The 23786-nt window shown below is 38.5% G+C and overlaps 1 protein-coding gene across 9 annotated transcripts in view; it reads left to right on the plus strand.

Annotated features, from left to right (window-relative positions):
* NSD1 (nuclear receptor binding SET domain protein 1) overlaps window positions 1–23786 on the plus strand; it is a 119249-nt gene that overhangs the window by 52480 nt on the left and 42983 nt on the right. For all 9 annotated transcript variants that reach the window (XM_053912968.2, XM_053912973.2, XM_053912966.1 and 6 more), the window contains 5 exons: window positions 5599–5771; window positions 7696–10264; window positions 15351–15475; window positions 18723–18993; window positions 20183–20292. In XM_053912968.2, coding sequence (XP_053768943.1) covers window positions 5599–5771; window positions 7696–10264; window positions 15351–15475; window positions 18723–18993; window positions 20183–20292 — 3248 coding nt within the window. The remainder of the gene's footprint in view (window positions 1–5598; window positions 5772–7695; window positions 10265–15350; window positions 15476–18722; window positions 18994–20182; window positions 20293–23786) is intronic.

A 23786-nucleotide genomic window follows, 5' to 3' on the forward strand; every position in this document is an offset into this window, starting at 1 on the left:
ACTCAGGCCATCCCCACACCGTTGGTCATGTCCATGGGTCATGGGTATAAGTTCTTTGGCTACTCCATTTCCTGTACTGTACTTTATATCCCTGTGGCTATTCTGTAACTACCTGTTGGTACTTCTTAATCCCCTCACCTCTTCACCCATTTCCCCCACACCCCCCTCCCATCTGGCAACCATCAAAACTCTCTCCACATCCATGGTTCTCTCTCTGTTCTTTTTTGCTTAGTTTGTTTTTTAGATTCAATTGTTGATAGATTTGTATTTTTTGCCATTTTACTGTTCATAGTTTTGATCTCCTTTTTCTTAAATAAAGCCCTTTAACATTTCATATAATAATGGTTTGGTGATGATGAACTCCTTTAGTTTATTCTTGTCAGGGAAGCACCTTGTCTGCCCTTTGATTCTAAATAATATCTTTGCTGGGTAGAGTCATCTTGGATGTAGGTCCTTGCCTTTCATGGCTTTGACTATTTCTTTCCAGCCCCTTCTTGCCAGCAGAGTTTCTTTTGAGAAATCAGCTGACAGTCTTATGGGAACTCCCCTGTAGGTAACTGCTTTTCTCTGGCTGCATTTAAGATTCTCATTTTCTTTAATCTTTGGCATTTTAATTATGATGTGTCTTCGAGTGGGTCTCTTTGTATCCATCTTATTTGGGACTCTGTGCTGCCTGGACTTGCATGTCTATTTCCTTCACCAAATTAGAGAAGTTTTCTTTATTTTTTTCAGATAGATTTCCCATTTCTTGCTCTTTCTCTTTTCCTTCTGGCACCCCTGTGATGCGAATGCTAGATTGCTTTAAGTTGTCCCAGAGGCTACTTAATACTATCCTCGTTTCTTTGGATTCTTTTTTCTTCTTGTTGTTCTTATTGGTTGTTTCTTGATTCCTTATGTTTCAAATCATTTGTTTGATTCTTGGCTATATCCACTCTACTGTTATTTCCCTGTAAATCATTCTTTATTTCAGTTAGTGTGTCCTCTGTTTCTGACTGGGTCTTTTTTATGCCACTGAGCTTCTCACTGAGTTCCTTGAGCATCCTTATGACCAGTGTTGTTTTCTCTCTTTTTTTCCCCCATATAACCAGTGTTTTGAACTCTGTGTCTAATAGATTGTTTATTCCCATTTTGCTTAGTTCTTTTCCTGGAGTTTTAATCTGTTCTTTCATTTGAGCCATGTTTTTTTGTCTGCTTATTTTGACAGCCTCCCTGTATTTGTTTCTGTGTATTAGGTGGAGCTGCTTCCACTCCATGTATTGGTAGTGTGGCCTAATGTACTAAGTGTCCTGTAGAGTCCAGTGGCACGGCCTCCACTGTCACCCAAGCTGGATACTTGAGGTGCACCCTTCTTGTGGGCTGAGTACACCCTCCTCTTGTAGTTGAGCCTTGATTACTGTTGGATCAATGGGAGGGATTTACCCAGGTCAGTCAGCTGTGAGGACTGACCACCAATCTCCACAGTCCATGGAGGATCAGCTGTGCAGGGGCAGGTGATGGTGCTCCCACATGGTCTGTAGTTGTCTACTGGGTGTGCGGGCTTTGCAGTTTCCCGCAATGGTGGGATCCAAGGTCAGCCCCCACCTGTGTTCTGCCCTGGGCCACCGTGTGTGAGCTATAAAGCAATCTGAGATGGTTGCTACTAGTACTGGGCTGGGAGATTCCTAGGTGAAGCCAAGCTGTGAATCAAGGCAGCCTACTGCTAGCGCCTGGCCTGCGGCCACTTAGCAAAAGGTCTGGGGACTGGGGGCTTACCTAGGCCAGCTGTTGCTTGTTTGATAGAATTTAGGAACTTTTGATGCATGAGCCAAGACCAGCCATTCATATGGAAAAGTCAAGGTTAAGAGTTTAGGTGGGCCTGAAAGTTGTGTGGGACAGAATCTCAGGGGATCTCCGGGGCTGGGCAAACAGTGTCAGCCAGGTCCATGGAGTCTCAGATATGGCACCGGCCTGCAGGCTCTGTAGTTCTGTGTGGGGAAGACTCAAAGTGTCAATGGCCTGTGCCTGCCTTTCTGTTGAGAGAAAGCTATCCCCCAGCTCTTACCTTGATGCCAGCTGCTTTATTTCTCTTCTCCTTATGCCACTGGGCCTTTAAAGGTGCTGCCCCAGTGCAGAAGCTCAGAGAGAGTGAATCTGAGTAAGTCTGTGTGTGGGTTCTTTAAGGGGAATTGCTTGGGACCCCAGTGGTGTGTTTCACTGACTCAGTCCCTGCTAGTTCTTGCAGCCAGGAGTTATGGGGACTTACCTTCCTGGCATTTGCACCCTGGGCTAGGGGGCCTGGTATGGGGCTTGGACTCCTCGTTCCCAAGATATCCCTCCCGAATTTTTATCCACCATGTGTGGGTGTGGGACTAGCCCATTTTGTGTCTTCGCTTTTCCTACCAGTCTGGATGGATGTGGTTTCTTTAATTCCATGGTTGTCAGACTTCATCAGTTTGATTACTGATGGTTCTAAGTGGCGGTGGTTCTGTATTTTAGTTGTAATTTTAATGTGGTTGTACGAGGAGGCAGGCCATGTTTACCTATGCTGCCATCTTAACTGGCAGTCTTGCTTTTACTGTTTTTTAATGTGATTTTCAGAACAGACCAAAAATAAATTTGAGTATTCAGTCTGCATTTTTTACCTTTCACGATTTACACTTTAACATTATTTCATAGTTTTTAAAAAGTTTCTTACAGTCGTTGTCCATTTGGCTCTGGCTTACAATCCAGCATAATGTCTTTAAGGTTTATCCATGTTGTATTATGTATCAGTATTTTGTTCATTTTTAAGGCTGAGTAATATTCCACTGTATGTATGCAGTCCCTCACCCATTTTCTGAGTTTCAGGTACCCATGGTCAACTGCAGGCCAGAAATAATAAATTCACCCCCCCGTTGTCATCATTGCTCATGACATCCATCTGTTGACATCATCATGGGTCAGTGATGGAGGGTCACTGAAGGAGAAGGTCAATAATAGGCTAACGCCATGTCACGGCCCCTGTGTTACTCTCCTTAGTTTATCTTACCACGGTGGGCACTTGATCACCACAAGAAGGATGGTATAGTTCAATAAAACATTTTGAGAGAGAGAAACCACATTCACCTAACTTTCATTATAGTACGTTATAATTATATTTTATTATTAGTTACTGTTGTTAATCACTTAGTGTACCTAATTTATAAATTTCACTTTTATCATAGTTATGTATTTATAGGAAACAACATAATATATAGAGAGTTCAGTGTTGTTCAGGCATCTACAGAGGGCCTTTGAACATGTCCCTGAAGATAAAGGGGGACTTACATATACTACATTTTGTTCATCCATTCATCTTTCAGTGGACCAGTTGAGTTGTTTTCGTATTTTGGCTATGGTGAATAATGCTGCAATGAACATTGGTATTGAAATATCTGTTCTGACTTATTGTATGTCAAGTCCTTTTGATTTGTCTTTAAAAATTTATGTTATTTTTGATTTTAGAGAGAGGGGAGGGGAAGGAGAAAGAGAGGGAGAGAAACATTGATTGGTTGCCTTCCATTTGCACCTCTACTGGGGATTGAACCCACAACCCAGGCATAGGCCTGACCCGGAACTGAACCAGATATATATATTAGGTATAGTGGATTATAAGTGCAGAACGACCCTTAACCAACTGAGCCACCTGGTGACGGCTGATTGTCTTTAAAAAAAAATATGTTTCAAATTGTGTTAATTCCCCTTGCTACTGCTTTAGTTTAGGTTCTAGTTATCTGTTGTGTGCATACACTATTTTGGTAATCTCTGGTCTACTGAGTGTCCTCTGTTTCCTCTTAGATTTTTTGTTTAGAGGTTAAGAAGGTTTATCTTCCTAAGATGCAAAACTGATCCTGTGGTTATATGTTTAAAGGAGGCTCCTCATTGCCAACATTACAACGACCAAGGTTAACATGGCATCCAAGCTGTTTCAGGCCTGGATACTGCTTACATGGTTTCCCTTTGTTCTCACTTTATGATTTAGTGTTCCAGAGTACGTTTTTTGTTGTTGTTGTTATTTAGGTCCTCATCAAAGGACAGTTTTATTGCTTTTTTAGGGAGGGAGGAAGGGAGAGAGAGAAAAGCTTCAGTTGGTTCCTGTCTCGTACAACTGAGTGGGAATTGAACCCAGCCCTTTCAGTCTATGGTACGTTTCTCCAGTCAAATGAGCCACACTGGCCAGGGCTCTGTTGAACTACTTTTAGTTCCAGCTGGATTTTTTTCTTTCTTTCTTTTGTTCATGCATGCTTTTGAGGGTTCTGGGCCCTCATACTGGAGTTCTCTCCTTAATAAGCAGTTTACCTTAAAAATTTTGCTTAGGTGCCCCATCTGTCCTCTGGTTAATATTTTCCCCCTTCTTAGTGTTACTCTTTTATTTTTCAAGGCTATTTTTAAAAAGTTAAGATAGATAAGGGCTATTTTGAATGATGTATGAAATATTATTGCCACGGCCACTATGTACAGGTAAGAGGGGGAGGCTTTATTTCTTGGTCTCTTCCTGCTTAGACAGAGTCTTGATGATCTTCTTTTTTGGCCTGGAACCTCTCCTTGCCGTGCTAGCTTGCCTCCTTGTTCTTGGACCTGCAGGTCTCAGTCTAGTCAGCCAGAAATTTCTGTAAGCCTTGTCTTCCTTCAGCTTGTGAAGGTGTTCCATAAGAATCCACTTGTTTTCTTTCCTTTTTATTTTTGTTTTTGTTTTTAAGATTTTTATTTATTTACTTTTAAAGAGGGGAAGGGAGGGAAAAGAGAGGGAAATATATTAGGTATATTGGATTATAATCTTTTCTGAATGAGATTTGTATTTGTTGTTGTTGTTGTAATCAGAGAACTTTGAACAACCAAGAAAGTGTCGAATAACTTGATTTCTTTTTGTTTTTATTGATGTTGAGATTTTTTTTTAATTTGTATTTCTGTATTTTGAAATACCAAGTGACATTTGCTCTACAAAACCAGCATTTTACTCTGAATTTGCCCGCCCTCTCTGGTCATTGGACTTACTGTGTCTATAAAATGGAGATTATACTACTTCTATCTTAATCCACGCAGTGCACCTAGTGTGATGAGTGCCTGGCCCATAGTAGATACTCCATACATACTATGCATGGCATGGTGTTGAAGCATTTCTTCCTCCTTATATTTTAGCATAGTGTTTTTAGAGTTTGTGTGGTGGTTAGTTCTTGTTGATTATTATATCTGTGGTGCTGTCACTTATTATATGTCCTTTGTGTTTTCCAGTAATGAGGGTATAGACTTTATAGACTGATGGTAAAAGGAGCTTTTCGTTTCTTGCTATATTAATTTGCTCTGTGATTAGCTAATCGGCCTCTAAGTGATTTGGAATACATAGTTTATCAGCAGACTAAGCCATTGAGTGCTTTCCTAAACTCTTAAGCATTTTCTTGACACATTAATTGAACATTTAGAATTTTCCTTCTATATCGACCTATGTCAGAGTTTCTTGTTCTGCAGGGTATTTAGCTTGTTGATTTCTCTCAGGGTGGAGCAGGGGACAGAGGCTTCTTTGGCAATAGTGTTGCAAATTTTATCTTGATGATAAACAGTCATCTTTTTAAAGTAATGACACTGGTTCTTATCCTTATCTAGTTTCCAACCGGAGGCCCTACCGACAGTACTATGTGGAAGCTTTTGGAGACCCGTCTGAGAGAGCCTGGGTGGCTGGAAAAGCAATTGTCATGTTCGAAGGCAGACATCAGTTTGAAGAGCTACCTGTCCTTAGGAGGAGAGGAAAGCAGAAAGAAAAAGGATACAGGCATAAGGTAAAAAAAAAAAAAGTGCTTCTTATTATCTTTTTGGGGGCGGGGCAGGGAGGAGGCAAGGAAGAAGTACAATATTTTTGAAATGTAAGTTACTCCCCTTAGGTAGGAGGATATTGGTGAGAAAATAGGTGGAAAGCAAGGCTTTTTGCATGGATGAGGTGGGACTGGCCTTCCAAATACTCATGCGCAGTGTTCTGAGCCGTGGCTCCAGCTCACTTTTGCCATGTCGCTTAGACAGCACAGAATGGCAGAGACAGTCTTCTTTGGCTGTGTCTTATGCAAAAAGAAACTGGTGGTCATCAGCATGAATATTCTACTTATTCTCTGGATTAATGATTTCTCTTATAAACGGGAAAGGTAAAGCTTTAAACTGTTTTGTTTTGGGTTTTGTGTGTAGTTGTTATGCTTAAGTTTGCAGTTTCATACCTGGTTATGTTTTAATAAAGAACATGATGTTTTCGTTTCATCTGCTTGGTATTTTTTGTTAAAGTTGGCTGAGTAAAATTCTTTATAGTCAGTTCTGCAAGGGGGAACAGTTCCTCTTAGATTGGTGTTTCATACTTCTCTGTGTATAAATACTTTTAGACTACTTTATAAAAATCATAATTAGGATAATTGAGAGTCAGTATGTAGTCTCTGCTATTTTAATTTGAGTTCTTTGAGGACTAACTAGTGTCTTCAACTCAAAAACAACTGTAATCTTAAGTTTTTGTACATCCATTTTGGATTAGAAGTAATTATAAATATTTAATATGCCATGAGGTTGATGCTCTAAAACAACTGGCGTGTGCTGCTGTCAGGATAAAGGACACTAGTAACTACATCCTTTCAGTACTTCCGGTGGGGGTGGGGAAGTGTCAGTGTTTTGTGTCAGGCCTTTAGCTATGTAGATTAAACCTCTCCCTTTTTTGAGGACTTCATTAGAGCTTTAAGGTACTGGAAAATTGATTTACTCTGGTCATAGTCATGAGAATTAACACATGTGTTGTTTGTATGTAAAGTAAACCAGATGATGTTTATTGCCTTTTTAAGAGGAGGCTGCTCTTCTAGTGCTGAAGTTTTATATGCTTAGCAGAACATCCCTATCACAAGGATTAATTTGTGAACACTAAGTGAAGGTTAGAACCTTGATGAATACCTATTATATGAAGCCAAGGAGGTAAATGAAAATATGGAAAGTTGGATATATTTCACAGAGCCTCAAATGACCTCATGCTATGAGGAGTCAAGAAAATAGATTATGTAATTTGTTTTATCCATAGTGTTTTGGGGTCGTTGGACTAAAAGATTAAGCTCAGGAGACTGCTTGTCATAATTCAGATTGTATGTAACATGTATAGAAGTATCGTGATTAGCAAAGGGCCTACTGATAACCAGAGGTTCAAATTTCAGATCTCCTGTGGCAGGTCTGACCCACTTGTTTTCCCTGTTCTCGGTTGGTTTTTTTTTTTTCGTATTTACCTTCTTTAGTCTTTTACTTTCTTTTTTATGTAGCTGAGCAAGTGCTTAGGTTCTATAAGTCAGGAAGAAAATAAATTCTTATTTAAGGTATGGAGGGATAAGTAGGACGGGTCTGGTTATTTCTTGATTTAGTAACGTGATGTTGATTAGTTATGTAATATTGTAGTCTTAAGTTGTGATCCACTCTTTTGTCCTTACAGAGGCGGGGAAAGTGGGGAGTTTAGGTGATCAGTCCTTTCTCTGACGATAGATCTTGGTAGTAATGTAGTGTCGAGAAATCTCCGTTAGCCAAGCTCTGGGTGAGCTTGGGTGCTGCCCACCTGGGTGATCCCATAAAAGGGCCTGGAAGAAGTACAGTGAGACTTCTTCGATAAGCTCAACTGTGAGGTGTTCACTGATCATCTCCCTGTTGCCTCTCCCATTTATTTGATAAGTGATAACCTTTTTCTCCTTTAAATTTAAGGTTCCTCAGAAAATTTTGAGTAAGTGGGAAGCCAGTGTTGGTCTTGCTGAACAGTATGATGTTCCAAAAGGGTCAAAGAACCGAAAATGTGTCACCAGTTCAATCAAATTGGACAGTGAGGAGGATATGCCATTTGAGGACTGTACAAACGATCCTGAATCAGAACATGACCTGTTGCTTAATGGCTGCTTGAAATCTGTGGCTTTTGACTCTGAACATTCTGCAGATGAGAAGGAAAAGCCTTGTGCGAAGTCTCGAGCCAGAAAGAGCACTGATAATCCCAAAAGGACTTGTGTGAAAAAGGGTCACATGCAATTTGAAGCACATAAGGAAGAACGGAGGGGAAAGATTCCGGACAGCCTTGGTCTAAACTTTATTTCCGGGGATGTATCTGATAAGCAGGCCTCTAATGAACTTTCCAGGATAGCAAACAGCCTCACAGGGGCCAGCACTGCCCCAGGAAGTTTTCTCTTTTCTTCTTGTGCGAAAAACACTGCAAAGAAAGAATTTCAGACTTCAAATTGTGACTCTTTACTGGGCTTGTCTGAGGGTGCCTTGATTTCTAAACGTTCTGGGAAAAAGAAGAAAATTCAGCGAGGACTGGTGTGTAGTTCGAAAGTGCAGCTGTGCTATATTGGAGCAGGCGATGAAGAAAAACGAAGTGATTCCATTAGTATCTGCACCACTTCTGATGATGGAAGCAGTGATCTGGATCCCCTAGATCCCAGTTCAGAGTCTGATAACAGTGTTCTTGAAATTACAGATGCTTTTGATAGAGCAGAGAACATGTTGTCCATGCAGAAAAGTGAAAAGGTAAAGTATTCTAGGTATCCTGCCGCAAACACTAAGGTAAAAGCAAAGCAGAAGTCCCTCATTACTAACTCACTTACAGACCACTTAAAAGATTGTACTAAGACAGCAGAGTCTGGAATTGAGACATCTCAGGTTAACCTGTCTGATTTTAAGTTGTCCACTCTTGTCCGCAAACCCCAATCAGATTTTCGAAACAATGGTCTCTCTCCAAAATTAAACGCCCCATCAAGCATTTCCAGTGAGAACTCACTAATAAAGGATGGGGCTACAAATCAAGCTCTGTTACATTCAAAAAGCAGACAGCCCAAGATTCGAAGTATAAAGTGCAAACATAAAGAAAATCCAGTTGTAGTAGAACCTCCAGTTACAAATGAGGACTGCAGTTTGAAATGCTGTTCTTCTGATACCAAAGGCTCTCCTTTGGCCAGCATTTCCAAAAGTGGGAAAGGGGATGGGCTAAAACTACTGAGCAACATGCATGAGAAAACCAGGGATTCGAATGACATAGAAACAGCAGTGGTGAAACATGTTCTGTCAGAGTTGAAGGAACTTTCATACAGATCCTTAAGTGAAGATGTCAGTGACTCTGGAACATCTAAGCCATCAAAACCGTTACTTTTTCCTTCTTCCTCTAGTCAGAATCATATACCGATTGAACCAGACTACAAATTCAGTACATTGCTAATGATGTTGAAAGATATGCATGATAGTAAGACCAAAGAGCAACGGTTAATGACTGCTCAGAACTTGGTTTCCTATCGGAGCCCTGGTCTTGGGGACTGTTCTACCAGTAGTCCTCTAGGGACTTCTAAGGTCTTGGTTTCAGGAGGCTCCAATCACAATTCAGAAAAAAGTGGAGATGGCACTCAGGATCCAGTCCATCCTAGCCCTAGTGGGGGTGACTCGGCACTACCTGGGGAATTGCCTGCCTCCCTGCCTGGCTTAGTGTCCGACAGAAGAGACCTCCCCGCTTCTGGTACGAGTCGTTCGAACTGTGTCACTAGACGCAGCTGTGGGCAACCAAGGCCATCATCCAAACTGCGAGACGGTTCAGGCCAAATGGGAAAGAACACAGTGAACCGTAAAGCCTTAAAGACAGAGCGCAAAAGAAAACTGAACCGGCTTCCAGCTGTGATTCCAGAAGCTGCACTGCCAGGAAACAGAGAGAGTGGGGGTTCAGAGAATGGCTCCTTGAGAGGTGGACCAGAAGACCCTGGTAAAGAAGAACCCCTTCAATTAATGGGCCGATTAACAAGTGAAGACGGTGCTCATTTTTCCAACGTTCATTTTGATAACAAAGTCAACCAGTCTGACCCTGATAAAATTCCTGAAAAAGGCCCCACCTTTGAAAACAGAAGACGCCCAGAGCTGGACTCTGAAATGAACAGTGAGAATGATGAACCCAATGGTATTAATCAAGTGGTACCTAAAAAGCGGTGGCAGCGTTTAAACCAAAGGCGCACTAAACCTCGTAAGCGCATTAACAGATTTAGGGAGAAAGAAAACTCTGAGGGTGCCTTTGGGGTTTCGCTTCCTGCTAACCCTGTAAAGAAGGGGGATGAGTTTCCAGAGCACAGACCTCCTCTTCCGACGAACATATTGGAGGATGTGCTGACAGATCCAAATCACGCCGGCCACGTAGATTCAGTGGGGCCACGGCTGAATATTTGTGATAAATCCAGTGCCAACATTGAGGAGATGGAAAAGGAGCCAGGAATTCCCAATTTGACCCCCCAGCCTGAGCTTCCTGAACCAGGTAAGGATTCCTGACTGTCATAGAAAGGGATTAGAGGAAGTGATGACAATGATCCCCTCTGCAGTTCTTATGGAAGGGCCTAGTGTAATTGGGAGGGAAAGATCATTACTTGAAGGAAGGGCTTTATGCAGAAAGGCCTGAATTTTGAGGACCAGCTTTCCATATACTTTCAGAAGTTATGCTTTATGAGAAGCTCTTTTTTCCCCTCCTCTTGCTTTTAGTAAGTTTCAAGAGCATTTTGTTGTTTTCCCTACTTTTTAAAAATCTATGGACTGTTGGGACTCCATCTGGTATTGTAGGTAATCAAGAGGCTCTGAAGCTAAGAGTTAAATTTAGTGTTAGTTTATAGAAATCAAATAGATTTTATTGAATGTTTTAAGCTTCCTTTTTATTTAATTTTTCATCTTCACCTGAGAGCGTGCTTATTGATTTTAGAGAGAGGGGAAGGGAGGGAGAGAAACAATAATGCAAGAAACATTGATAGGTTGCCACCTGTGTGTGCCCTGACGGGGGGTCAAACCTGCAACGTTTTGGTGCACAGGATGACGCTCCAACCAGCTGATCCACTTGGCCAGGACTGCACTTGTGTTTTTAGTATATTCATAGACCAGTGCGACCACCAGCATGATCACTTTGGAACATGTGAAGCACCCCAGAAAAAGAAACCTTATACCCTTTTTTCAGTCTCCTTCATTTCTCCCCAGACTGTAGATCTGCCTATTCTGTGTATTTCATATAAATGGAATCATACAATATGTGATACTTTTGTGTTTGGTTCTTTTATTTAGCATGTATCAATGCTTTATTTTTATTGTGATAAAAAAAATATTTACCCTCTGAACAAGTTTAAAGTGTACATCACAGGATTAAACACAGGCACATTGTGTACAGTAGGTATATAGAACTTTTTCATCTTGTATGTCTGAAACTCTGTACCTGTTGAACAATAACTTCATTTCCTTCTTTGCCCAGCCCTAGCAACCACCGTTCTCTTTCTGTTTCTATGAATTTGATTTCTTTAGATGCCTCATGTAAATGGAGTTACAGTATTTGTCCTATTGTGATTGGGTTATTTCATTTAGCAGAGTGTCCTTGAGGTTCATCAATGTTCTGGCATGTGACAGCATTTCCCCTCTTTTTTGAGGCTGAATAAATGTCCACTGTATGTAAATATCACATTTTCTTGATCTGCTCATCCATCATTGGACTTTAGGATGCTTCCATATCTTGGCTGTTGTGAATACTGTTGCAGTGAACAGGAGTGTTTTCCATTCTTTTAGCTATATACCCAGAAGAGTGATTGCCGGGTCATACAATAATACTATTTATAATTTTTGAGGAATCTTCCTACTGTTTTTCCATAGCAGCTTCAACAGTGCTCTAGGGTTCCAATCTCCATATCCTTGTCAATAACCTGTTATTTTAATTTATTTTTTAGATACTGGTCATCCTAACAGGTGTAAGGTGATACCACATTGTGGTTTTCTTTTGCAGTTCCTCTTGATTAGTGATGTTGAGCGTTTTTTCATATGCTTACGGGTCATTTGTATATCTTCTTTGAAGAAATGTCTATTCAAGATCTTTGCGTCTTTTTAAGTTGGGTTGTTTTTTTGTTAATGAGTTGTAGGAATACTTTATTCTGCATAGTAACCTCATTGAGTATATGGTTTGCAAATACTTTCTTACATTCGGCAGATTTTTTCACTCTGTTAAGTTGTTTGTTGTGCAGAAATTTCTACATTTGATATCATACAGTTTGTCTATTTTTACTTTCGTTATCTGTGCTTTTGGTGTCGTATCAAAGAAATCCTTGCTTATTCCAAAGTCATGAATCTTTCCCCCTAATTTTTTCTTTTAGGAGTTTTATAGTTTCAGGCCTTAAACGTAGGTGTTTCATCCATTTTGAATTAATTTTTGTATATGGTGTAGGATAAGGGTTCATGCTCATTCTTTCGCATGTGGATAGCCACTGTTCTCAACACCACTTACTGAAGAGACTGTCTCTGTAGTGTAGTCTGAGCACCCCTGTCAACGCCAGTTGGATCATGCGTGTAAGGGTTTATTTCTGGTTTCTCTGTTCTGTTCCATTGGTGTATATGTCTATCTTGATGGTAAGCTCATATTGTTTGGATTATGGTAGCTTTGTAATATGTTTTGAAAACAATGTGAGAGGCCTTTGTGTTTTTCTTTATTGTCAAAGTTATTTTGAAAAAACAAACAAAAGATTATTTTGGTTATTTTCAGGGTCCTTAGAGATTCCATGTTAATGTTAGGGTGGGGTTTTTTTGTTTCTGCAAAAAGTGCCCTCGGGATTTTGATAGGGTAGCAGTGAATCTGAAGATTGCTTTGGGGTTGTGTGGACATCTGACAGTATGAAGTCTTCCAGTCCATGAGCACAGGCTGTCGTCCCATTTGTTTGTCGTTAAGTTCTTTCAGCAGTGTTTTGTAGCTTCCAGTGTACAACTTTTCCACATCCTTGTTTAAATTTATTCCTGAGTATTTTATTTTTGTGCTACTGTAAGTGGGGTTATTTACTTAACTTTCTTTTTGAATTGCTGATTATTAGTGTATAGAAACAAATGACTTTTGAATGTTGATTTTTGTGTCCTGCAGTTGTACGGAATTTGTTAGTTTTTACGGGGGTTTTTTTCTTTGTTTTGTGGAGTCTATGGTTTTTTACATACAACGTCATGTCCTCTATGAACAGAGATCATTTTACTTTTTCCTTTCCAATTTGGATATCTTTTATTTCTAATTCTTGCCTGGTTACTCTGGCTTGGAATTGTAGTATTGCATTAAATAGAAATGGAAAGAGTGGTCATCCTAGCCTTGTTCCTGAGCTTAGAGAAAAAGCTTTCAGTTTTGTTTCATTTTTGACCATAGAATATCCTGTTAGCTGTGGAATTTTCATATGTGACCTTTATTATGTTTAGATAATTTCCTTCTCTTCCTAGTTTGTTGAGTGTTTCTATCAGGAAAAGTGTTGAATTTTGTAAAGCCTTTTCTGCATCAGTTGAGATAATCATGTGATTTTCTTTCTTCATTCTGTTAATGTGTTGTATTATATTTATTGATTTTTGTGTATTGAACTGTCTTTCAACCCAAGGAATGAATCTTACTTAGTTATGGTATATAATACTTTTAATGTGCTGCTGTTGGATTCACTTTGCTAATATTTGCTGAGGATTTTTTTTAAAGATATTTATTTTTAGAGAGAGGGGAAGGGAGAGAGAAGGAGGGAGAGAAACATGAATGTGTGGGAAACATCAATGTGTGGTTGCCTCTAAAGCACCCCCAACTGGGGCCTGGCCCACAACCAAGGCATGTGCCGTGACTGGCCCTCAATCCACTGAGCCACACCAGTCAGGGCTCTTTGCTCTTTTTTTTAGTTAATCTAGCTAAGGTGTTTACAGGGGTTTTTCTGTAAATTTTGTTTATAGAAAAACAACTCTTAGTTTTGTTGATACTTTTTAAATTTTCTTTTGCTTATTTCTGCTAATATATATTACTTACTTTCTTCTGCTAACACTGGGTTTAATTCCCCTCCCCCCATTCCTAGAGGTATAAAATTAGGGTGTTGATTTGGAGATCTTTCTTTATTTTTAATGTAGGTAGTTTCTTCTATAAATTTTCTTCTTAGTGTACTACCTTTGGAAGTTTTGGCATACTGTGTTTTCATTTGTCTCAAAATATTTTCTAATTCTTTATGGAATTTCTTCTATAATTTTTTATAGTCTCTAGTTTTGCCTTTTTCAGAATGTCATATAGTTGGAATCATATAGCATATTAGTCTTTTTTAGCCTGGCTTTTTTCCCACTTGGTAAAACTCACTTAAGTTTCTTCCATGTCTTTTCATGGCTCAATAGCTCATTTCTTTTTAGTGCTGAATAATATTCCATTGTCTGGATATACCATAGTTTATTTATCCATTCACTTACATCTCAATTGTTGCCAAGTTTTCACAATTAGGAATAAAGCTGCTAGAAAAAGCCATGTAAGTTTTCAACTGCCTTTACATTATCTTTAAATAAACTAAATGAGATACTAGTTTGATTTAGTATAAAGAAATTATTTCTCACATTTTTCCTAATGAAGGTTTTATGGATTGTTTCCATATGTGCTGTCCGAGGAGTATAAGAGCCTTTGCCAAGGTTGCCTGTGACTTTTTGTTTTTGGTTTCAACTTTTGTGTTCCTTTCATTGAAAGAACATCAGCATTGCCACATCCAGCTGAGGCAGAAACAGCTCCCTCTCAGATCATCGTAGCCTGGAATCCCTATTGCTTCTTAAGTAGACTGTATCCTGAATTCTGTAAGCATTATCTTCTGCTGTTGAAGAGTTTACAGTATAGTAAAATGTCTAACATGTTAAGTGTATTAACATGTGAGTTTTATAGGGAAATTATAATAGATACTTGTTTCATTAATTCAAAGAAAAATGGTATGATACTTTGATATTCTGACCATAAAACACAGGAGGTTTTTTAAAAGCAAGTACCCAAAATTCTGTATTTTCATTTTATTTTCCTTGACTTACTTGATGTACATTTTTTTAAATGTCATTGAGGTAATGGTATACAAATAATTAAACCTATATTTCAATGATTCTGTTTAGAAATATTTGTTTTCTGGTGTGATACTCACTGCAACCCTGATAATGAAGTGTATATAGAGTGCTTTTGAAATTCATGTGGTAGTGCTGATTAGTAAATATTCTATCTGAATATCCATCCAGTATTCTTCATAATCTAGAGAGGTTACTTAATTCATGATGTATTTTATGATTTTATCTGACTTAGTATCTGTATTTTAATTGTATCTATGACTATAGGACACTAGTTTCAACTTAATCTCTTGTGTAAGATTGGATAGTCCGTGTGTTGTGTCTACAGAGCAATTAAATTCTTTCCCTCCCAACTTTTGCATATGATAAACCATGGCGAATTATTTTAGTCTCGTGAAGCATACGCCACAGTGTTCTTGAGAGTTCCGTCTGTGTACCTTTTGGAGTACAGAGATGGATGCATGAAAGCGTTGGGTTCTCTTCTTACTTTTTAGTTAATACTGAACTTATTCCTCTTCTTTTAGTTGTGCGGTCAGAGAAGAAACGCCTTAGAAAGCCAAGCAAATGGCTTCTGGAATATACAGAAGAATATGATCAGATATTTGCTCCTAAGAAAAAACAAAAGAAGGTACAGGAACAGGTGCACAAGGTATGTTCAACATTTCTACAATCTTTCATTAGTCTTTTAGCATGCTGTAGTGTGCCTTCAATATCAGATTTTGTCTTCATGGGACAATAATTTCCTTACCTGGGATGTTACTTTTTCAGTTTTTTACCTCTAGCTTCTGGCACGATGCTTAGCATATGCTAGTTATACAGGAAAATGTATGAATGAGTGTTTGTACTCTGTGTGTGTGTATTTCCTCCTTTGTTTTTAAAGTGTGTATTTAGTGATTTAGAAAAAAATGTTTAGTAAAAAATGATTTAAAGATACAGTAGTATGATTCTAATTTTTTAAACAAATGTTATTATACCTTATTTGATGTATTTTTAAAATCAATTTCTTTAAACTGAAGTATTTTAAAGTAAATTAGAGACATTTTGACTTTCTGTCCATAAATAATATGCACTTCTAAAAATAGAACTTTTTCCTTTGTAACTGATGTAACATTATCACATCTAATAAGATCAGTTTATCTAATAACAAATCCATATTCAGATTTCCACAGTTGTCCCCTAAGCTTTACGTTTGTTTTATCCAAATCAGGATCCAATCTATGATCACACATATCTGGTTGTTTTTTGGTGTTTTGTTTTGGGGTGGTTGTTGTTGTTTTAAGGATTTTATTTATTTATTTATTTATTTATTTATTTATTTATTTATTTATTTATTTTGAGGAGGGCGGGAAGGGAGGAAAAAAGAGAGGGAGAGAAACATTGATGTGTGAGAGAAACATCGATCAGTTGCCTCTTGCACACCCCCAATCAGGGACCTGGTCTGCAGCCCAGGTATGAGCCCTGACTGCGAATTGAATTAGCAATCTTTTGGTTCGCAGGCCAACGCTCAGTCCACTGACCCACACCTGCAGGGCCCTATCTGGTTGTGAAATTCAGAAAGGTCCCCTTTTTATGACCCTGTCTATCTAACCACATTTGGTTAATCCAGTTGTGTGTGATTGCTTTGTAATAGGTGTTATCAAGCTTATTTCTCTACCTTCTGTGTTTCCTGTTAAGTGGAAGGTATCACTAGTGCTCTGATAAATTGACAGTAAACATTTTTAGCTAGATTACATCACAGATGATACTGTTACATGTTGCATGACATCAGAAGGCACTTAACACCCAGTCAGGTGTTCACAGTGATGACTGACTGGTTCCTCCCTTTTCAGTTAGGTCTCACCCCTTCTAACTGAGGAGCAGTACATGTGCAATTGCTTTGGCTCCAAAAGATTGTCCTGTTCCCCATCGTCCACTTCCCTGGTGGCTCTTTAAATATCAGCTGAAGCCCTGAATGCGGTAGCTTTGTGGGTTGAGTGTAATCCTGCAAGGTGAAGGGTCTCTGGTTCAATTCCTGGTCAGGGGACGTGCCCTGTTGGGGGCGCGCAAGAGGTGGCTGATTGCCGTTTCTCTCCCTCTCTTCCTCCGTTCCCTTCCCTTCCCTCTCAAATCAAATAAATAAATAAATGTCAACTGAAAATCTTTGCCTGTACCAATTTCATTGGGAATTAATAACATGAAGACTTATATCTCATTATTTCTTCTGTTTTTATCTCTCAATATCTCTTACAAATGGAACCATTTTATTGTCTTGAAATGCATGAAAGGCAGAATAAGTCCTTACTTCTTTTCCATTTGTTATATTTGTCGACCTAACATTAAGAGTTCATTTTTTAATTAATGCTTTTTAATGTTTTAATTGGTGGCATATTAGGGAATCTATCTTTTTTTATTATCACAATGGTCTTAATGAATTTTTAGAAGCTTCAGTGTATCTCAATCAACTACATTTTACCCACTTTTTAAAAATTATAGTAGAATATGTACAGTAGTCTCCCCATTTCTGCAGTTTTAATTACCATAGTCAAAAAGTATTAAATGGAAAATGTCAGAAATAACCAATTCATAAGTTTTAAATCGTGCACCGTTCTGAGTAGTATGATGAAATCTTTGGCTGTCCTGTCACTGCCCCTCCCGGGACAGGAGTCCTCCCTTGGTTTAGCATGCCCATGCTGTGCGTGCTGCTCCTCCTTAGTCACTCAGCAGCCCTCTTGGTCATCAGATCATTTATTGTGGCATCGCGGTGCTTGTGTCTAAGTCACTTGTATTTTATTTAATAATGTCTCCAAAGTGCAAGAGTAGTGAGGCTGACAATTCAGATATGCCAAAAGAAGCCATAAAGTGCTTCCTTTAAGTGAAAGTTCTGAGTTAATAAGAAATGAAACAATCGTATATTGAGGTTACTAACATCTACAGTGAGAATGAATCTTCTATACGTGACATTGTGAAGGAGGAAAAAGAGAAATTCATGCTAGTTTTGCTGTTGTACCTCATGCAAAAGCTACAGCCACAATGCGTGATAAGTACTTATTTAAGATGGAAAAGGCATTAAATTTGTGGGTGGAAGAACGAACAGAAAACGTGTTCCAATTGATGGCAACGTGTTGTGTCAGAAAGCATTGAGCTATATGAAGACTTTAGCAAGGGATCTGCTGCAATGAATGACACCAGGCCTTTCACTGCAGGAAAGGGATAATGACACAGATCCAGGGATATATTAGTAACCTTATCATCTTGTATTACAAGAATAAGAAGGGTAAGGACAGTATAAGATATTTTGGGAGAGAAAGAGAGACTACATTCACATAACTTTTATTATAGTACATTGTTATAATTGTTCTCTTTTATTATTATTATTGTTAATCTCATACTGTGCCTAATTTATAAATTAAACTTTATCATAGGTATGTTATGTGTAGGAAAAAACAGTATATATAGGGTTCAGTACCACCCAGGGTTACCAGCATACACTGGGTATCTTAGAACATATGCCCCGTGGATGCCACTGTATAACATAAAATTTATAACTGTAACCATTTTGAGGTGGACATTTCTGTGCTATTAAGTACATTCACATTGTTTTGCAACTATTACCACTGTTCACATCTCCACAACTTTTCTGTGTTCCCAAACTTGAAACTCTGTACTTCCGCCTCCCAACCCCTGGCAACCACCATTCTGTTTTTTCTCTCTATTACTATTCTAGGTACCTCAGATAAGTGGACTCATACAGTATTTTCTTGATTTTGACTAGCTTGTTTCACTTAGTATAATGCCTTCCGTGTTCATTCGTATTGTAGCATGTGTCAGAATTATTTTCCTTTTTTAAGTACATTATTCTTTTAACGCTCAAATTACTAGTTTGGCCTATGGATTCTATTTTTATATTTCGCTCTTAGGTAAGTTCCCGCTGTGAAGAGGAAAACCTTTTAGTGCGAAATCGATCTAATGCTCAGAACAAGCAGGTGGATGAGAATTCTTTGATTTCAACCAAAGAAGAACCTCCAGTTCTTGAAAGGGAGGCCCCATTTTTGGAAGGGCCCTTGGCTCAGTCAGATTTTGGAGGTGGACATGCTGAGTTGCCACAGCTAACCTTGTCTGTGCCTGTGGCTCTGGAAGTCTCTCCACGGCCTGCTCTTCGACCTGAGGAGTTGCTAGTTAAAGCACCAGGTAAGATAGGAATGGGGGCTAAGTGTGTAAGTGGGTATGATTAGAAGAAACAGGAGTTTGTAGCATGTTTTGATGGAAAGCCAGTGGTATATCTCTATACAATCAAAGGCCCCACTTTTGTCCTGAGAAATCCCTAAAGTATTAGCTAAATGGTTATAATGATTATAAATTGGTGGTACACTGTTCAGAAGGCATTTTTAAAAAATACTCTCCTTACTCCATTGTTGCTCTTTATGGTTGATCAACCACCATGTGAGTCAGTACCCCGGACAGCAGGGATTTGGGGGAGAGGCACTGCACACCATGGAGTAAGCATGTGAAACTTAGGGTTCAGGTACTGGCTAACCAGTCCTTGTGTTACTTGGGAAGTTGTTTAAACCTCTGAACTTGTTTCTACATGTATAAAGTGGCGATCATAATGTAATTTTTAATTTACCTGACGCAGCGTATGCAGTTAAGTGTAAATATTCTCTTGAAGTGAGTTACCAATTGCTTTTCACTTTGTTATTCTCTATATATGTGTCACCTGATAAGAGTTGGATCTAGACATACTGTGTCTAATTCATCCTCTTGACTATTGAATATTGTAGTCAGCCAAGGGAAATTCTGGTTGTAACTTTTTACGTTCCCAAGAATATCTTTTAAAAAGTATCCCAATTGTGTTTAATCAAGTAATGCGGAATCAAAAAGACTTTACATAGGATAATAAAGATAGTTATTATTTCATTACCAATTAGTATGTGCCAAACTCTATTATTAGGCTTTTTAACATAATTTTTTAGAATAGTCTTACAAAGTAAATGACTGTCTTTTATTTAGGAACAGAACAAAAATTCTAATCCTGATTCATTTATGCCCAGAATTTGGGCTCTGCTTCACCTCAGTTCTTTTATCCTTCCCACCAGTGAATTGCTGTAAAGGCAGCTCTGCCTTTTTGATCTCTCCCTGTGTTCTGTGTGATTTATACACACAAACGAACGTCCTTCCATTAGTTTGTCTGTATTTGAGAACTGTTTTCTTATATTAACTAACATTTTAGAGTAAGTAAATTCCTACCCTGTCCCTCCCCACAAGATGATGAGAGAAACAACAGAACATGGTGACTCATTTTTGTGTGGTTTATAGATTCTTTAAAATTACCTTGTGCCCAGTGTCTATATCATCTAATCAAAAGGTGCATGTGTTTCAGGGAATTATGAAAGTAAGCGTCAGAGAAAACCAACTAAAAAACTTCTTGAATCAAATGATTTAGATCCTGGATTTATGCCCAAGAAAGGAGATCTTGGCCTTTCTAAAAAGGTATGTTATTGTAGTCAATTCAAACAATGCACATATACATAGAAATCACAGAATGTCAGTCTGAGAGAGCCTATATTAAGAGGCTGTTCTGCATTTGTGTGGACATGTGTATCATTTGGTTTTAGGGTATCTTTACAGAGGAAAATGTTTGTGTTTGTTAGTTTCTTTCATGGGCTCAAAAGCTCTTACCAGATTTCTGCTTTACTTCTGTCTCTACGAGGCATTAACCTGCTCACATCCCATTGCCCTGTCTGCGTAACACCTTGGAAAAGATCCAGTTGAGCTATAATCCAGGCAGAAACATTTGAATTTAAGTTTTTGAGTTTGCAAACTTGGTTTTAGTAGCCAAGAAGACATCATTCAATAGTAGATGGAAATAGAAAATTGCCTTTCCTATTTTATAATGGATAACAGCTGGATATTGATTCCTTAGGAAACATCTTATGCCCCTTACTGTGAGGAGTAACACAGGAAAATGTTAGAATTTCAGTTTTGTGATGTATAGACTTCCTATTAAAAATTTTTTTAAAGAAAAATCATCAAATAATTTGAGTTTCTGGACTTCTTTAACTATAGCAAACTCCTATTTTTTTAATCCTACACACATTAAGTTTTTATTTTTGTTAGATATTCACCAATCTGTATTAGCGTGTAAAGGTAAATTTTAGTTTATTTGTGTTTTTGTTCCTTATTTTAAAAACTACCCTATATCTTTTAATTCCTTATTCTTCTCAAAGTTGTCTGATGACATGGACGCTCCAGTCACTCCTAGGCTCGTCTCCTGCTCTCCAGACTGTCTCAGTTTGTACCGCCTTCTGTGACGGGCCTTCTGTGACGGGTTGGCAACTCTCCATCCTCTCTGCGCAGGTGTCATTCTAATAGTGCTGTGATGCTTTCTTTCTGCAGCACTTCCTCTCCTGGCTGTGTGTTACTCGAATCCTAGCTATTCTTGGGAGAGGTAGATGAGAAGGGCCAGGGAAGCTGGAATTTAGTCAAATATTTTATGTGTGCAAGTAACACTTGCAATCAGATGATAAATTTAGTAGTGTCATACCAGATAAGTCATGGAATGGAAGGTTGTTACTTTACTGCTAGAGGTGAGGTGATGCAAATTTCAAAGAAAGTAAGAATTCTGGCCAGTTAAGAAAATTAATTCCCCCCGGTTTTATTAGTTATAATTTGACACATAATAAGTGAATGATTTGAAGGAATAGGATGAATGATTTGAAGGAATAAGATGACTTGATTGCTTATAATATAGTGTTAATTTGTATAATCTTGCTCTTTCAAATGTCATTTTCTAATCTAAAATGTGACTTGCCATGTTTGAGGGTTATTGTTTTTCCCCTAAGGAGATGAAAAGCATAATTTACTTTATGTATTTAATTTAAATTTATGTAGGCAAGTATATCCGAGAAGTCTTTTCTTTTTCCTTTTTTTTTTTTAAAAAAAAAGATTTTATTTATTTATTTTTAGAGAGAGTGTAAGGGAGGGAGAAAGAGAGGGGAGAGAAACATTGAATAATTGCCTCTCACATGGCCCCAACTGCGGACCTGGTCCACAACCCAGCCACGTGCCCTGACCGAGAACTGAACCAGTGACCTTTCTGTTCGCAAGCCGGTGCTCAATCAACTGAGCCACACTAGCCAGGGCTCTTCTCTTTTTTTAATTGCAATATAATTGACACCAATAAAATGAATGCATAGACCTTAATTGTTTTGTGTGATAGAAGTTATATATACCATCTAAGTACTACCTGTGTATCACCCCAGAAATATCTCGTGTTCCTTTTTCATTCAGGTCATCATTCTCATTTTTTCCAGAGGCAAGACTTGCTTTCTTCTGTCGTTGTAGGTTACTTTTGCTTGTTCCTGAATGTTATATGTATTGTTTCTTTTTGTTTTTCTGGCTTCTTTTATTCAACCTTCATTTTTGAGGTACATTCATAGGAGAATAATTAGTAGGTCATTCCCTCTTACTACTGAGTAGTATCCCAAGTACAATTTGCTTAGTCTTTCTCTTGTTGATGGACATTTGAGGTTTTCCTTTTGTGGCTGTTAATCTTCAGGCAAGTGCAAATACTTACTCCCAAGTCTGTCGGTTTCATTTCTCGCTGTGGGATGCTGGCTCATGTGTGTTTATCTTAGGCATAACTGGCCATACCGTTCTCCAGAGTGGTTCCACAGCCTCACACTGCACGAGCCGTGTGCGAGAGGTCGTGTGCTCCACATCTTTACTAGCTTCTGGTTTGTCAGTCGTTTTAAATGTAGCCATTCTGGTGGATATGAAACGACATCTAACTATGGTTCTTTTTATATTTCCCTGATTAACGATGTTGAACTTCTTAATATGTGTTATTCCTTTATCTTTGTAAAGTGACTGTTCAAGCATACATACATTTTTGGTTGGGCTATTTATCTTTTTTTATGGTTGCTACTTAGAAGTGCTTATTATATTTGGGATGTAAGTTCTTGGATAGATACGTGTACTATAAATATTCCCAGGATGGGGTTTGTCTGTTTATGTTCTTAGTTGTCTTTCATGAGAATATTTTTGATGTATTTTTTTTCTTTTATGACTAACACCTTGTGTTTATTTCATAGACAGAAAAGTGATCTTCCTGTGTTTTCTGTTAGGAGTTTGATTCTGGAATTTACGTACAGATCTTTGTTTCATCTTCGTTTTTTGAAGAGATTTTTTTTTTTTTGCCCCCATATGGATATCCAGTTGTTCTCGGAGCGTTTGTTAAAAGTCTTTGATGTTTCTGTAATTCCCTATCATATTTTTGGCTCTTTTTAAGCATTAGATGTAATTAATAAGTCAGTATTGCATTTTAACTTTTTTTTGATGAGGAGATGGACGTTATATTTGGCACTAGAACAGTAGGAAACCACGATTATTGGTGATGACTAGAACCAGACTCTGGAGAGAGTAACCTCTATTTCTGTTTTAGGAGTAGTCCTGACATTTGACCTGGGCAGCTGCACAGTTGAGGTCCTGGTTACTCTGACGTGTATTTTGTCATCAGATTGAAGCCATGATGCAGTTCCATCTTGGGACTGCACCTTGGGCCACCCTGTCTGTGGATGAATCAGTCGTGGGTTAGAGAAGGAGGGATTATCTGTTGAGGTAATGGTAACTTAAAGGTGCAGGGGCTTAATGCCTGTTCACACCAGAGTATGTGCAGAGGAGGTTATTGGCATCGCAGGCATGTCCTCCAACATGCTTACTGAAGTCTGTGCTTATTGTCATTCTGAGAAGAGCTGATGGGTTTTTATTCATGTAGTGTGATTTTCTTTCTCTTTTTTTGGTCCTGTTACATCTATTTTAACTTACAAAATAAGTTGATGAGGTTGGAAATGGAAATGAGAATATTTTCTGCATTGTCTCTGTAGCTTTGGGAACGTTCTCATTGTTTCTGTTCTGCAGCTTTGGGGTAAGGGTTAAACAAAGAACTATAAATTGATTATCTGAATAATGGATGGTCTCTTTTT

The sequence above is a fragment of the Desmodus rotundus genome, chromosome 10, assembly GCF_022682495.2.
Source record: "Desmodus rotundus isolate HL8 chromosome 10, HLdesRot8A.1, whole genome shotgun sequence".
NCBI classification, from domain to species: Eukaryota; Metazoa; Chordata; class Mammalia; order Chiroptera; family Phyllostomidae; genus Desmodus; species Desmodus rotundus.